This window comes from Mus caroli, unplaced genomic scaffold (genome assembly GCF_978045245.1).
Source record: "Mus caroli unplaced genomic scaffold, Mus_caroli_1 scaffold_7, whole genome shotgun sequence".
Lineage (NCBI taxonomy): Eukaryota > Metazoa > Chordata > Mammalia > Rodentia > Muridae > Mus > Mus caroli.
The window spans coordinates 76238216-76251877 of record NW_028227262.1 but is presented as its reverse complement, the minus strand read 5'-3'; the positions used below and the strand labels follow the sequence as shown (position 1 = coordinate 76251877).

At 47.2% G+C, this 13662-nt stretch overlaps 1 protein-coding gene across 1 annotated transcript in view; it reads right to left on the bottom strand.

Moving 5' to 3' along the window:
• Positions 1–5262: 5262 nt before the first annotated feature.
• The window catches only part of Dnah6 (dynein axonemal heavy chain 6), a 202163-nt gene continuing 193763 nt past the window's right edge, over positions 5263–13662 (bottom strand). The window contains exons 72-77 of the mRNA XM_021164519.2: positions 13490–13617; positions 12586–12771; positions 12001–12073; positions 10058–10209; positions 8826–9048; positions 5263–5492 (exon numbers count right to left, since the gene is read on the bottom strand). Of these exons, the coding sequence (XP_021020178.1) occupies positions 5389–5492; positions 8826–9048; positions 10058–10209; positions 12001–12073; positions 12586–12771; positions 13490–13617 (866 nt within the window). The 3' untranslated portion in view covers positions 5263–5388. The remainder of the gene's footprint in view (positions 5493–8825; positions 9049–10057; positions 10210–12000; positions 12074–12585; positions 12772–13489; positions 13618–13662) is intronic.

Below are 13662 nucleotides of genomic sequence, written 5' to 3'. Positions count from 1 at the left end.
ATGTGTCTGTGTGTGAGTGTGTGTCTGTGTCTGTGTGAGTGTGTGTGTCTGTGTGTGTATCTGTGTGTGTCTCTGTGTTAGTATGTGTCTCTGTGTGAGTGTGTGTGTCTCTCTGTGTGTGTGTCTTCCATCGCTGCCACCCCGCTGTTCCTGTCTAGAGATTCGGGCCTCCCAGGCCAGGAGGAGCAGAAGTCCCAGGACTGATGCCACTCGAAGTTCATTGGATCCACACCATTCAGTTAAGAGTGTCTGGAGAGGAGGTGAGGCAGAGGAGGTGGGCAGAGCATGTCTGCATCTGTGTTTCCCTGGGAATAGTGAGTCAAACAGACACAGGAATGTCCTTCGCACTGGGAGAGATGGGAGGCCTCTCATTGGGTAACCTTCCCTATGTGCCTGTCGCCCCATTTAAGGTAGTTGCTTTGATCCTAGCCTTGTGTGTATCCCTGTTAGAACAAATATGGATGTGTGGATGGGCCCATTAAAGCCTGAATGTAGTGAGAATAAAGGTCACAAAGAACTCAATTTTCACCCCCTTTTCGGAAGTTCTGTGACCATTCTGTAACTGTTCAGAGCTGGCAGCTTTGTAGAGACAAGCATGCTTGCTAGAACTGGTCCTCAGAGAAAGTACATTCTTAGCGTGGCTAGGCTGTGGGTCAGTAGTGGATAGAAGAGTCTAAATCCAAGGGGCAGGAAGCCTCCGGCAGAATTATACCAGAGAGGCTGGAATCCAGGGTCCCTTAAACTAAAGCCAGGCTGAGCTCCTCTGGTGTGTTTGCAGCTATGTGCGGACTTGGGCAAACTGGAAAGCTGTTGATCCTGGCTTCATGAGGTACACAGTCTGGTGACGAACCAGATTCTGAGTCAGTAAGTCAGGGAAGCACAAGCCTTGTGGTGTGTGGTCATATGTTTGTGTGTATGTGTGTTGGAGGGTACTAGTTACGGTTTGGGTTTAGAGGGAGCCTCTTCAGGGAAGTTTTCTTCTGGCTGATATCAAATGGAAACCAGATGGAGTGGAGTCTGAAAAGCAGATATGTGGAGCCTGGATCAGTAGATGCTGAGATCCTGTGTTGAGTAAGTGCTTCACAAACGTCAGGGTGGATGAGGGGGGAGATCTGGGGCATAGGGGACTGTAAGGCTGGTTTTGTGTGTCAACTTGACACAGGCTGGGGTTATCACAGAGAAAGGAGCTTTAGTTGAGAAAATGCCTCCATGAGATCCAGCTGTAAGGCATTTTCTCAATTAGTGAACAAGGGGAAGGGCCCCTTGTGGGTGGTGCCATTCCTGGGCTGGTAGTCTTGGGTTCTATAAGAAAGCAAGCTGAGCAAGCCAGTGGAAGCAAGCCAGTAAGTAACATCTGTCCATGACCTCTGCATCAGCTCCTGCTTCCTGACCTGCTTGAGTTCCAGTCCTGACATCCTTTGGTGATCAACAGCAATGTGGAAAGTGTAAGCTGAATAAACCCTTTCCTCCCCAACTGCTTCTTGGTCATGATGTTTGTGCAGGAATAGAAACCCTGACTTAAGACAGGGACTGAGTGAAAGTCGGTTCTGGAGGGAGTGATCCTATTAGTGATAGCAAGATGAAACAACTCTGGCTGGAGCCATAGAAGAAAAAAATAATTAGCTGCAGGACATGGTCTAGAGACATAAACAAAGAGAGAGGAGGGGAAGGAGGAAGGGAGGGAGGGACGGCATTCCATGTCCACAGCAACAGGGAATTATTGAGAGGTCTGATGGGCCTCTGGTGTCCTGTGTGTCTTGCATTTTAAAAGATTTACTTGTTTTTATATGTATGCACCTGGCTCTGTGTACACATATCATGTGGGCTCAGGCGCTCATGGAGGCCAGGAGACGGCATTGGCTCCCCAAGACCTGGATTTTATAGAAGATTGTGAGCACTGGGCATTGAACGTAGGTCCTCTAGAGCAGCAGCAAGTGCTTTTGCACCAAGCTCAGTCCCAAATTTCATTTTTAAATGCATAAGAGCTGCCAGCCTGGAGACAGCGAGGTAGGAGGCTTAGCAACTGCCTGCAACCATGGTGGCTCTTTAATCTTCCTCACTGATGGAATATTAATCTGCCTTGTGTAGTATTTGCAAGTTGGGCCACTTCCTCTCAAGGTGTCCATGGGTTTAGGTGTTTTATGCCTCAGCTGAGCTGAAAGAATCAGGTGAACTTGAGGTCATGGGAGCCTCCCCTTGTCGTGTCTTAGGGTGCCTGCATGGTGTTCACACAGGCCCAGGCTAGGGTAGATGAGAGGGGCCGAGACCCAGGGAGGAATCCTCATGGCCTGGCTGTGCTCAGCGGTGGTCAGAGAGCTAGATCCATGCCCAAGATTACCAGAGGCTAATGATGGGCGAACTCTGAATTGAGCTTTATCGAGGCCCTTAGCATTAACTGAACTGTGGGACAGTTGGCTAGTCTCCTAATGTTCTGCCATTTGGTTTCTGGTGGAAATGGCCCCAAACACCTAATTAGTGTACTGATACACATTCCTGTCTTTAAAGAGGGGAAGATAAAAAGCCACTGGGTGGACACAGAGGCGGGGTGGGGGTGGGGTGGCTTGGGCCCCTCCCTCTGCCCCCAACTGCAGCTTCTTGACAAGCAAATTCTTACCACAGCCATATGGTGGCCATCAGGGCTTGTCTGTCCCTCTGGACTCTTGCGGTTTGGGTGCTAATGCTGGCTTTCAAAACAGAGACCATTCCTCGTTCAGTAACTCTGGAATCCGGGCCAAGACGTTGTCTGATCTCTTGGAATTTAAAAGTGGTCATCTTTATAATTCATAGTCTGGGGGCTGGAGAGATGGCTCAGTGGTTAAGAGCACTGACTGCTCTTCCAGAGGTCCTGAGTTCAAATCCCAGCAACCATATGGTGGCTCATAACCATCTGTAACAAGATCTGACGCCCTCTTCTAGAGTGTCTGAAGACAGCCATGGTGTACTCACATATAATAAATAAATAAATAAATCTTTAAAAAAAATTCATAGTCTGGTCTGATCTTGATAGACCCAATTGAGAAGAATTGTTTTCTTTGAGACAGAATTCCATTATGTAGCCCAGGCTGCTCTTGAACTTGGAATTCCCCTGCCTCAGCCTCCTGAGTGTTAGAATTATGATTTCTGTCAGGATGAGACACTGATAAAGGAAAATACACATTGGAAATGTTTCTCTCTTCAAGGACTGATGGGCAGCTACGCAGCAGTGTTGGGGGGCTATAGTCATATGACACAATAGTGCATGTCTTAGGGTTTTACTGCTGTGAACAGACACCATGACCAAGGCAACTCTTATAAGGACAACATTTAATTGGGGCTGGCTTACAGGCGTAGAGGTCCAGTCCATTATCATCAAGGTGGGAGTGTGGCAGTGTCCAGCCAGGCATGGTGCAGGAGGAGTTGAGAGTTCAACATCTTCATCTGAAGGCTGCTAGAAAGTATTCTTCCAGGCAGCTAGAATGGGGGTCTTAAAGCCCACACCCACAGTGACACACCTACTTCAACAAGGCCACACCTTCTAATTGTGCCACTCCCTGGCACAAACCATCACAGGGTGTAAGGAGATAATTGTTAGAATCTCCTGAAAATAGACATCTTTTGAGCAGATGTTCGTTCATGACATGTATATATGAGTCAATAGCTGTGTGGCTCCTACCCTCTGGAATCTACTACAGCACACCTCCTGGGCCCCACACTGCTGTGTGTATCTGGTTTGCATGCAGGGCCATCAGTGGGCTATGTAGGTCTCCTACTCAGGGTCTGGTGTATAGGGTGCTCTCTCCATGATCCATAGATACTTTCATTACATATAGCATGTTAAGCATCTCACTAGATGCTGGGGATGGGTTGGTTTTGTCAGAGGGGCTGTACGGAATAGTTTTTACACTACCCACTCCTGCGCTATTTAGTATTTACACATTTACTGGGTCTCGTAGGGAGAATCCGAGTGACATGGTAAGTGTAGAGCTTCTTTGGTCGTGCCTAGAGCAGGAATGTTGATCTTTGTCCAGCTGTCATCCCCTGGCCAACTCTGCATCTCTCACCTGATGGTCCCCTTTCTGTCCCCTTGGGCCTTGGAATAGCTGACAAAACTCAGAATAATTATCCAGGATAGGATGGGACAGAGAAGGAGTAGTATGTATTGGTTATCTGGTTTAATGGTAGCTGGATCGCCTGGATTTTAAGCTCTGGCTTCCCTTCCTTTCCTGGTGTGTGTGTGACTTGTCTGTGTATGTCACGTGTGCAGCTGCCCTCTGAAGTCCGAAGAAAGTGTCTTTGGATCTCCTACCATTGAAGTTATAGGCTGTTGTAAGTCTCTTCCTGTGAGTGCTGGGGACCCGACTTGGGTCCTCTGCAAGAGAAGCAAGTGCTCCTAGTTGCTGAGCCTTCTCTCCAGCTCCTCTCCCAAGGAGCCCCCTAGAGTGGGAACTCGTGCCATGGACAGTCTGTCTGGCATGTTCAGTCAGTGGCGTGTGGCTGCATGTGACTGAGGACAGCTGTGCATGTTTCCCAACACAAAATCATAAGCTTACTTAAAAAATTGTGATGGGCAGAGGGATGGTTCCATGGGTAGAGTGTTGGCCACAGAAGCCTCATGGCCTGAGTTCTGAATCCTCCAGAACCAATATGAAAAGTCAGACATAGTGGCAGGTCTGAAACTCCAGTGCACTCTTTCTAGGACATGAAAGGCAGAGACAGAAGAATTGCCAGAAGCTCAGGATACAGCTATGTTGGCATACGTAGCAGCAAGCAAGAGAGAGACCCTTCTCAAAGTGGAGGGTGAAGATTGCCCTCTGATTTTTACATGTGTACCATGTTGGCATGCATGGGCCCACATGCACACACACACATACATGGACATACAAACGCCATACACACTTGTACACTAGCAAGACTTTCTTTTCATGGTTTCATGGTAATTCAGTTGCACAGCTCTCTCAAGGGTGAGCTTTGTGTGTGACAGTGTCATGTTACAATATCTAAAGGTTGTTGCTGTTGGTGGTGCTGGGTTTTCGAGATCCTTAATTAGGTCTAGAAACAGGAGTATCAGGGCTCTGTGCCTAATGTGGACTGTGGGCCTCTCCTACAAGTATGACCAGGAAGGGATCCTGTGTGAATGAGGGGTCAACTCTGGCTCTCCCCAGGCCTTCAACAACACACTGGAGAGAAGCAGTCTAGCCCGGCTTTCACGTAGAGTTGGGGGTTTGAGTTAATAGGGGTGTGTGAATCAGGAGCCTCCACATTCACAGCCAGGGTTTCCAACAGAAATAACTCAAAATGACTTTATTTTAGGTCATGGGAGAAATAACAGCCACAGCTGCCATCCTTAAGTCAACTCAGAGGTCACTTCCTCCTCATCAGGGAAGACCTCTGGATCAGCGAGGCCCCCACTTACTCACTCAGCTGGCAGAGCAACGCTGACCCCTTGGAGATCCAGTAATCACTGATCCTCTTGGAGGGTAAGAGGACCGTCACCACAAAGTTGGTTGAATGGCCTGAGAAACGATACGGGGGTGGTGGGAGGGTGGGGGTGGGTGGGGTGGGTGGTGGTGGGGGCAGGGTGGGAAAGAAGAGATGTTACTTAAACAGTAGCCTCTGGATTCACGGAGATAAGATTACTGAGAGTCAAGAGGCTCTAGCTCGAGACTTGGCTGAACCTGAAGATGCTGGGCACAGTCCTCTGAAGGTTCTAGTTTCAGGTGATACCAAAGGATATTTTAGAATACATGGTGCTTTGAGGCCTCTCTGGCTTAGAGCTTATATCTTCCTGAGTATGCTTCAGGTTTTCTGTAGGTTGAATCTAGGAGCATTGGGCTGGAATTCAGACCTGACACTTCAACCGGACTTAGGGGTTTCTAATGGTAGGTAGGGCATCTATACATGTAGTCGTCTGTTTATCTGTCCTTCCTTCACTCCATCCTACATAGGAAAACTCTTGGGCTCCTGGAATGAACAGGTATGGGGACAGGCATTTTTGTCTTCAGTGTGTAACCATTCTGTGCAGCAAGTCACTCTTCGGAAGTTCTTTCCCTTCTGTGGCTGTCTACGGGGCCATTGAGAAGGAGATGGTGCCCTCGGATGCCGATGGCTCCTTCTGCACTGCTCTCTCAGATTCCATCAGTGTGGGATGGACATCAGGGAAGGCAGCCTCGGACCCAGCAGAGGGTGCCTCTACCTTTTCACCTTTCCGGTCCATTGAGTTCCTGGCTTTCCAGTGCCACAGCATGGCAAGCCGCTCTAGACATCTTTCCTGTGTATTTACTGGTTTTATGCAGTCCAGAAATTTGTCTCCATGCTTCTATGGGTGCCCGCCCAATGCAGGCAGTCAGTGCCTGGAGTATGTGAGAGGCCTTCCCTAGGTCTGGAGGAAGACTCAGGACACAACTAAACCCCTGCATCCACTGACTGGGTTTAAGCAGAATCAATTCTCTGTTGGCCATAAATGAGTGTAGCTGCCTTCCAAAATCCCCTCCCCCTCAATCTCCCGGCGCCCTCCTAAGGGATTTACTGTCCAGTCTGCTTGGCTCACAGTTAGACAAGAAGCACCTCCAAGGGGTAGATGATTGGGACAGATGTGTGTATGTCTCATGTCACGTGTCCTACGCCGACATCCTGGAGGGCTGATGTCAGAGGTCTCGTGCTTCTGACAAACAGGATGGCCATGACACACGTGCTGTGTACTGGACTGTCGTTCAAGAAAGCAAAGGCTGGCTGCTTACTACAGAGGGATGGAGCATGACTGGAAGGTTAAGGACAGTGCTGGGCAGGCATAGACATGTGAATCTCTATGAGCTGGAGGCCCAGCTTGGACTACGTGGCAAGTTCCAAACTGCCAGGGCTACGTAGTGAGACCGGCTCAGAATGGATGGATGGATGAATGAGAAAGAAAAGGATGCAGAAATAAAGGCTGTGTTCCCACAGAAGGGATTTAATGGGCTTTAGAACTACAGAGCCTGCTCACCAAAGCTGCTGTCTGCAGGCAGGACCAGGGCCTGCACCGCAGGGGCTTAGCTGAACTTACTCTGGGGATGGAGTGTTCATCACAATGGGAACTTGCTTTTGTCCTTCCTCATGCTGCTACAGTTAACAAGAGACTTGGACCACCTTTAATTCATTCAGCTTGGCTTGAAAACAGTACTATTGTGTTGTTCTAAACCAGACTGAGAAATTGTTAGAGTGCTCTCAGAGGTTAGCTGGGTTCACTGTTCATGTTTGATCACGCTTAGCTTTTCTTTTTTTGTGGAAAAAAAATTAAAGCATAAATGGTCCTTCCTTATCCATCTCATGATACACACTTCGCATGCCTTGTAGATTATTTTGAAGAAATATTACGTAAAAACTTTTGCTGCATCTATTTTGGTATGTGTCTCTAAATCCTTACTATTAAAGGCACAAATATCATAGCTAAAATATTACTTTCTAAGAGCTGTTCAAATTTTTCTAGTGTGCATACATACATGTATAAACTCATTATACACACACACTGTATGTACATATATGCATATATATATATATATATATATATATATATACACATATATATGTATATGTTATATTGGTACTTGACAGTTACTTAGATTCAGAGTTTAAATAAGGGCCACACTCCACAGCAATGATGTGTATCCTAAATCACCTTTAACAATAAATTAAAATTGTAACTATAAATCTGCCTCTTTGCCACCCACTACAATATATTTGTTGACACAAACAGGTTGGTTCTACTAGGAGTCCCAGAATCTCCTATCTTTGTGAAGGAAGGTTTAGGCTCAGGTTTAAACGCCCTCTTCTGGCCAAAAGACGCTACCACATTTACTCACATGTATACTATTACATAAAATAAAATGTACACTATTACATAAAAATAAAATTTTATATTAAATCATTGGTAGACACTTGAAGCTTAATAACCAATTTTTAAAATGCTTAACCAACCCCTAATGGAATGGTTTTAATAATTGCCACATCCTAAAAAGTCAATCAGATGCACACCTGCTTCCTGATGGAGGTCCAGGCCACTGTAAAATATTCCATTCTCTCTTAGCATCATGTGGACCTTGGGGACCAGACTCAGGTTGTTAGGCTTGGTGACGAGAGCCTTTACCACTGAGCCCTCGCCCCGGCTCACATCTCATGTCATATGTTTTCTTTCTCTCCGCTTCCATTTTGTAGGACTGCAGCCCAGGCCCACTCGGAGTTTTGGAATCCAGCTTTTTCCACTTAGTTCATTTTATTTTTTTTTAAAGATTTATTTATTTATTATTATCTGTAAGTACACTGTAGCTGTCTTCAGACACTCCAGAAGAGAGAGTCAGATCTCGTTATGGATGGTTGTGAGCCACCATGTGGTTGCTGGGATTTGAACTCTGGACCTTCGGAAGAGCAGTCGGGTGCTCTTACCCACTGAGCCATCTCACCAGCCCTTAGTTCATTTTAAAACCGCTTTTCTATGATAGACCAGACTGGCCTTGAACTTACGGAGGTCTGCCTGCCTCTGCTGGGGTTAAAGATATGTGCCACCTTGTCCAGCAACATTTGGATTTTGATTGAAGTTTTTATTTAGTTATTATGTGTACAATTAAAAAGTATTCATTTATTTTTATGTATGTGGTTGTTTTGCCTGCTTGTCTGCCTGTACCCTACATGTGTGCAGTACCATTGGTATACAGAAGAGGGCACTGGATCCTCCGGAACTGGAGTTACTGATTGTTGTAAGCCACGTTGTGGGTGCTGAGAATCAAACCTGGGTGCTGTATAAGAGCCTCAAGTAGTGCTCTTAACTGCTGGACCATCTCTCCAGCCCCATGGACAAATCTTAAGAACATGCTCACCTGTGGTTGAAAGTGTTCCTGCCCGGGCTCCTGTTTTGTAGAGCGGGGAGTGGTAGAGTGTGTGGACTGGCTCATAGTTTTGTTTTGGTTCAAAGTGAACTACAGGCAACATGGGGTTCATCTGTCCTGGCAATGCGTCTTCTATGACCATGTCTTTATCATCCCACCGAGAAGCATCCATGAACATTCCATGAACAAGAACCCCATCTTCAGGAGAGGGCAACTGAAAGAAACTCAGAAGTTTAGAGGTGAGCAGAGGATAAGGGATTAACAGTTTGAGGTATTGCCCGTGTCCCACCTTTTCAACAAGTATCTCTAAAGACCAGTACCTTATTAGAGAAGGGTACCCTAAAGATTTGAGGGATGGGCCACCCTCATGCTCAGTTTGGTACTGAAGTTGATACTGTCCATACCCCACCAGGATGCAGAGTTGGAGCTACCCACTGGGAAAACCAATTATGGCTACTTTAGACCACCTAACATTATGAGTAAGGACTTTTCTCTTCCTCTTGAGAAGCAGAGTGAGGCAAAGGCTGGAATGACCCCCTGTTCTTCTCAGAATCTGGGCTCCCTTCTAGAAGACAAATTGTATGTCTGCAATACTATTTGAAGAGTGCAAAAGCCATCAGGACCGCCTCTATAGCAGACACCTATAACTTATTTACTGTGGTTATAGGAGGAAGAGGTATGCAGCTAGCATTTCAGTTCTGCCAGGGGGGGGGTGCTGTGTAACTGCTAGAGACAGATTTGGTCCATAATATTACAGTGGGTTATTGTGAGTGAACTCTGTGTTGGCTCTATGGCATGTGCCACTCCGTTCTGAGAGACCTGTCATTAGCCCACTGCAGATGAGAACACCGAAGTTCAGATTCATGAGCTAATTGTTTCAGCACACATGCCAGGTGACAGGTAGAACCAGGCAGGATTCAAACTCAAGGTTATTTTATTCCAAAACTCTTGTCCTCCGTGTCTTGTTATATTGCCTCTGTAGATTGGAGACTGTTGCTGTCTGAATCTAAATCATATAGCTCTAGGCAGAAAAAATATTTCCATAAATTGGACTATGTTTGCCAAGTTCCCATTCAGTCCCTGCCAAGGAGCTGGCCTTGGGGAATGAGACCCACCCCTTCCTCCCATTTCTGCAAATGGCAGTGGTGGGTCAGGGGAGGCTGGCCGAACGATCCAGACAGTGGGATAGGCACTTCTGTGCCATGGAGTTGGGTAGACAATACCTCCTTGTCCATGGGCAGTTCTGTTCCAAATTGAATGTCCTTGGCTGATTCTATCACTGCAGCTTGGTCTCGGTAGACTGGGATCATATTATACTTGAAACTCAGCTCGTCTATAGGCAAATTATATTTTCTAGCGTGGTTCTGGAGGGTCCCTGAAGATATGAAAAGGTAGGCCCGTCAAAGCATGTTGCAGTATGTCCCCCCTGTCAACCCAGGCTGTGGCTCATCAGAGAGCTTTGTCTCCGTAGAGACCCATCAGGGCTGGCAGAATGACTCAGCAGGCAAAGGCACTTGCTGCCACGCCTGATGACCTGTGTTTGATTCCCCGGCACCTACATCATGGGAGGAGAGAGCCAACTCCAGCAAGTTGTCTTCTAACCTCCACATCTGTTTTGCATGCCTTTCCTCCAAACAAACAAACAATAAAAAATAAGTAAATAAATAAATGTAAGGGAAAAGTGGAAAAAGAAACCCAAGCTATTAACAGTCTACATGGAATTAGTTCACAGAGCATAGAAGCCTGAATCATGCCGGAGGCAGGGGTGGTGAAGGACCCAAGGGATGAATGAGTTCATGTCATGATTAAGAAGAGAGGAAAGGTGGCTGCAGAGATGGCTCAGCAGTTAAGAGCACTTGTTACTCTTGCAGAGATCCAAGTTCAGCTCCCAGAATCCACATCAGGCAGCTCACAACCACTTATAAATTCAGCTCTAAGGGAATCCAACACCTTCTTCTGACCTCCACAGGCATCTGAGCACGTGCGCGCACATGCACATGCGCACCGCACGCTCACACACACACACACACACACACAAATACTTACTCAAGCACACACACACACACACACACACATCTATAAAACTATAAAACAAATTAGGCATGGTGGCACTTGGGAGATGGAGTCAGGCAGATCTCTGTAAGTTCAAGGCCAAGGATGGACCAGGCCAAGGCCAGGATCTCCATAGGGAGTTCCAGGCTAGCCAGGGCTAGCCAGGGCTAGCCAGGGCTACATAGTTGAGATCCTGTCTCAAACAAAACAAAAACAACTCCCCCCTCAAAATAAAACAAAAACTGACCAACCAACTAACTAACAACACAGCTAACCAGGCAAAACCAAAACAAAACCAAAAAACTCAAACAAAAAGCACCAAGAAATCCCAAACTAAAACCAACCAAACAAAAACCAAAGAGCGGGAGAGACTAAGTTTGTGGCATGTCACCCTGTCATGAGAGAGACAAACTAGTGGGAGTTTCAGGGCAGGTCTCCCTAACCTCAGGATTTTGTTCAGCTTGCACATATGGGCTGTTTGCCAGGGATTAGGGATAAGACAAACTGAGGATAGGGTTCCTAGACACCCGAGGTCTGGATCTCTTCAGTACTCTCCATCCAAATCCCCTAGGACGGATGAAGCATTATCAAGAGTTTTTGCTTTTAGGCTGGGGATGTTGCCTGCCTAGAATGCACAGAGCTCTGGGTTCATTTTCAGCACTGCCTGAAACTGGGGCATGATGGCTTATGCATGAGATCCTAGAACTGGGGAGGTGGAGGCAGTAGGATTAGAAATCTAAGGCCAGCCTCGGCTGCTAATCAAGGCAGTCTGGGCTACAAAATAGGAAGTATGTTTTAGAGAGAGGAGACTGCTTAGAGCTTAAGCATGCGTGGGGGTGGGGTAGATAAGAGGGTTGTGTCACGTGGAGAGCTGCATCAATAGCCATCCATTCATGGATTTAGCCTAAATCAAACCCATGCATAGAAACCTGGGAAGGGCAAGGATCAGATTATCAGGGAGCGTCTATTTCTGCCCTCCCCTTCATCTCTCTCTGGTGATGGAGGAAGAGTAATCCTAGATTATCCTAGATTGGCAGGGCCAGTCAGGTCATGGGTAGCAACACCATTTCCTCAGCTCCTACAAACCACAACTCTTGCTGGGAGGCACCCATACCTGTGAGAAATCCTTGCGGGAAGAAGAACCCGGAAATCCAGAAGGATTTAGGCTGTCCTCGTTTGAGCCACAGCTGGGGGAGAGACATGATTTCATGAGGCACTCTGTTTCTGAGGTGGGGTCTGCCATCTAAAGTCAGGGCTGTGTTGGGAGGGGAGTGGTGTCTGATGGAATCCTGAGTTACCCTCTGTCTTCTTACTGCTGGTCTGTGCCCCTTCTTATCTCCCAGCTTTGACTGCAAGCCTGGAGCCACAAGGGACAAGAGGCTTGGGCAGCCAAGGTACATGTGGCTGTGTGGAGACATGTTGTGGTTTGTGCCTTACAGAGGGGCCATACACTGCAGCTAAAACCTCACGAGTGGCCTGGGGTTGGAAACCAACATATAGATAAGAGCCTAGGGAAAATGGCATTATAATTGGCTTAAGGCTTTCAAAGGGAAGCCATTCTGGAAGGTTCTGTTTCTCTGGCATCAAATGATTCCCAGTTGTTGCTACTCAGAGCGCCCCCCCCCCCCCCCCGGCGGGAGTTTAGGGACAGCCACATTGTCAAACCCATCAAACCCCAGGCATGTGAAGTTTTCCGTACGTCCAAAAACGCAGTCCTCAGAATAAGGTCTTTGACCCATGATCCCAGTGGCTTCAGGGATGGGTAGGCCGTGTTAGACCAAAGAGAGGGAACCTGGTTGTTGAGGAAACTCTGATACACTTTTTCCATTTCTTCAGACATCACCACGAGCCCAGCAATGGCTTTGTTGAGTGTTTCTAGAGAGATCTGAGAGAACGAAACAGATCAGTGCTCATTACAGGAGCAATTATCGGGTGGACAGGACAATGATTTTCCCAGTCTACATGTATGTGTCTGAGCATGCATACATGCACACACATGGCGAAGACAACCTCGGATATCATTCCTCAGGCATTGTCTGAACTGTTTAAAAAATTAAATTCATTATGTGTTTAAGTGTTTTGCATGTGCATATTATCTGTGCACCACGTGTGCCCGTGGAGGCCAGAAGAGGGCATCTGATTGTGTGACTGGATGGCCAATGATTCCCCAAGGGATTACAAATGTATGCTACTGCCTGAGGCTTTCTTCTTCTCCCACGTCAGTTCTGGGGCTTGCACTTTGGCCATTATGCTAGCAAGGCAAGCACTTTACTGACTGAACTAGTTCCTCAGCCCCAACTCACTCTTAACTGAGTGCTGAGGTCCCAGAAAATTTCAAGTGGGTTGATGGAACTCGAGACATAAAGTAGACCGCCGAAGGGGCTTGAGGGTTTGGAATGTCACACAGTCACACAGTCACTGTTAGAATAAGGGAATACAGACTCAGCCATACGCAGCCTGGGCCTGAGGACCAGTTAGTACAGTCAAATGGGAGCTTAGGGATGATGGGACGGAGCCCATCATGATAAGTCCACTCATGTTCTTAGAGCATTTTCTACAAGGCTCGGCTACCCAACAGCAATGGCGAAGGTAAGCTTCCGTACGTGGATTAACTTCAGGAGATTGTTGAACCGGTCCACTTCCTGGCCAAGGACGGTGGTCAGAGAGTTCAGGCGTCCTTGAGGGTCCTTGACAAAAAGGGTCTCGGATGCACCCTCCATCTGCAGGGATTCTGTAACACACACAGTTGGCTGCTCAGACCACAGCATGTGTGAGT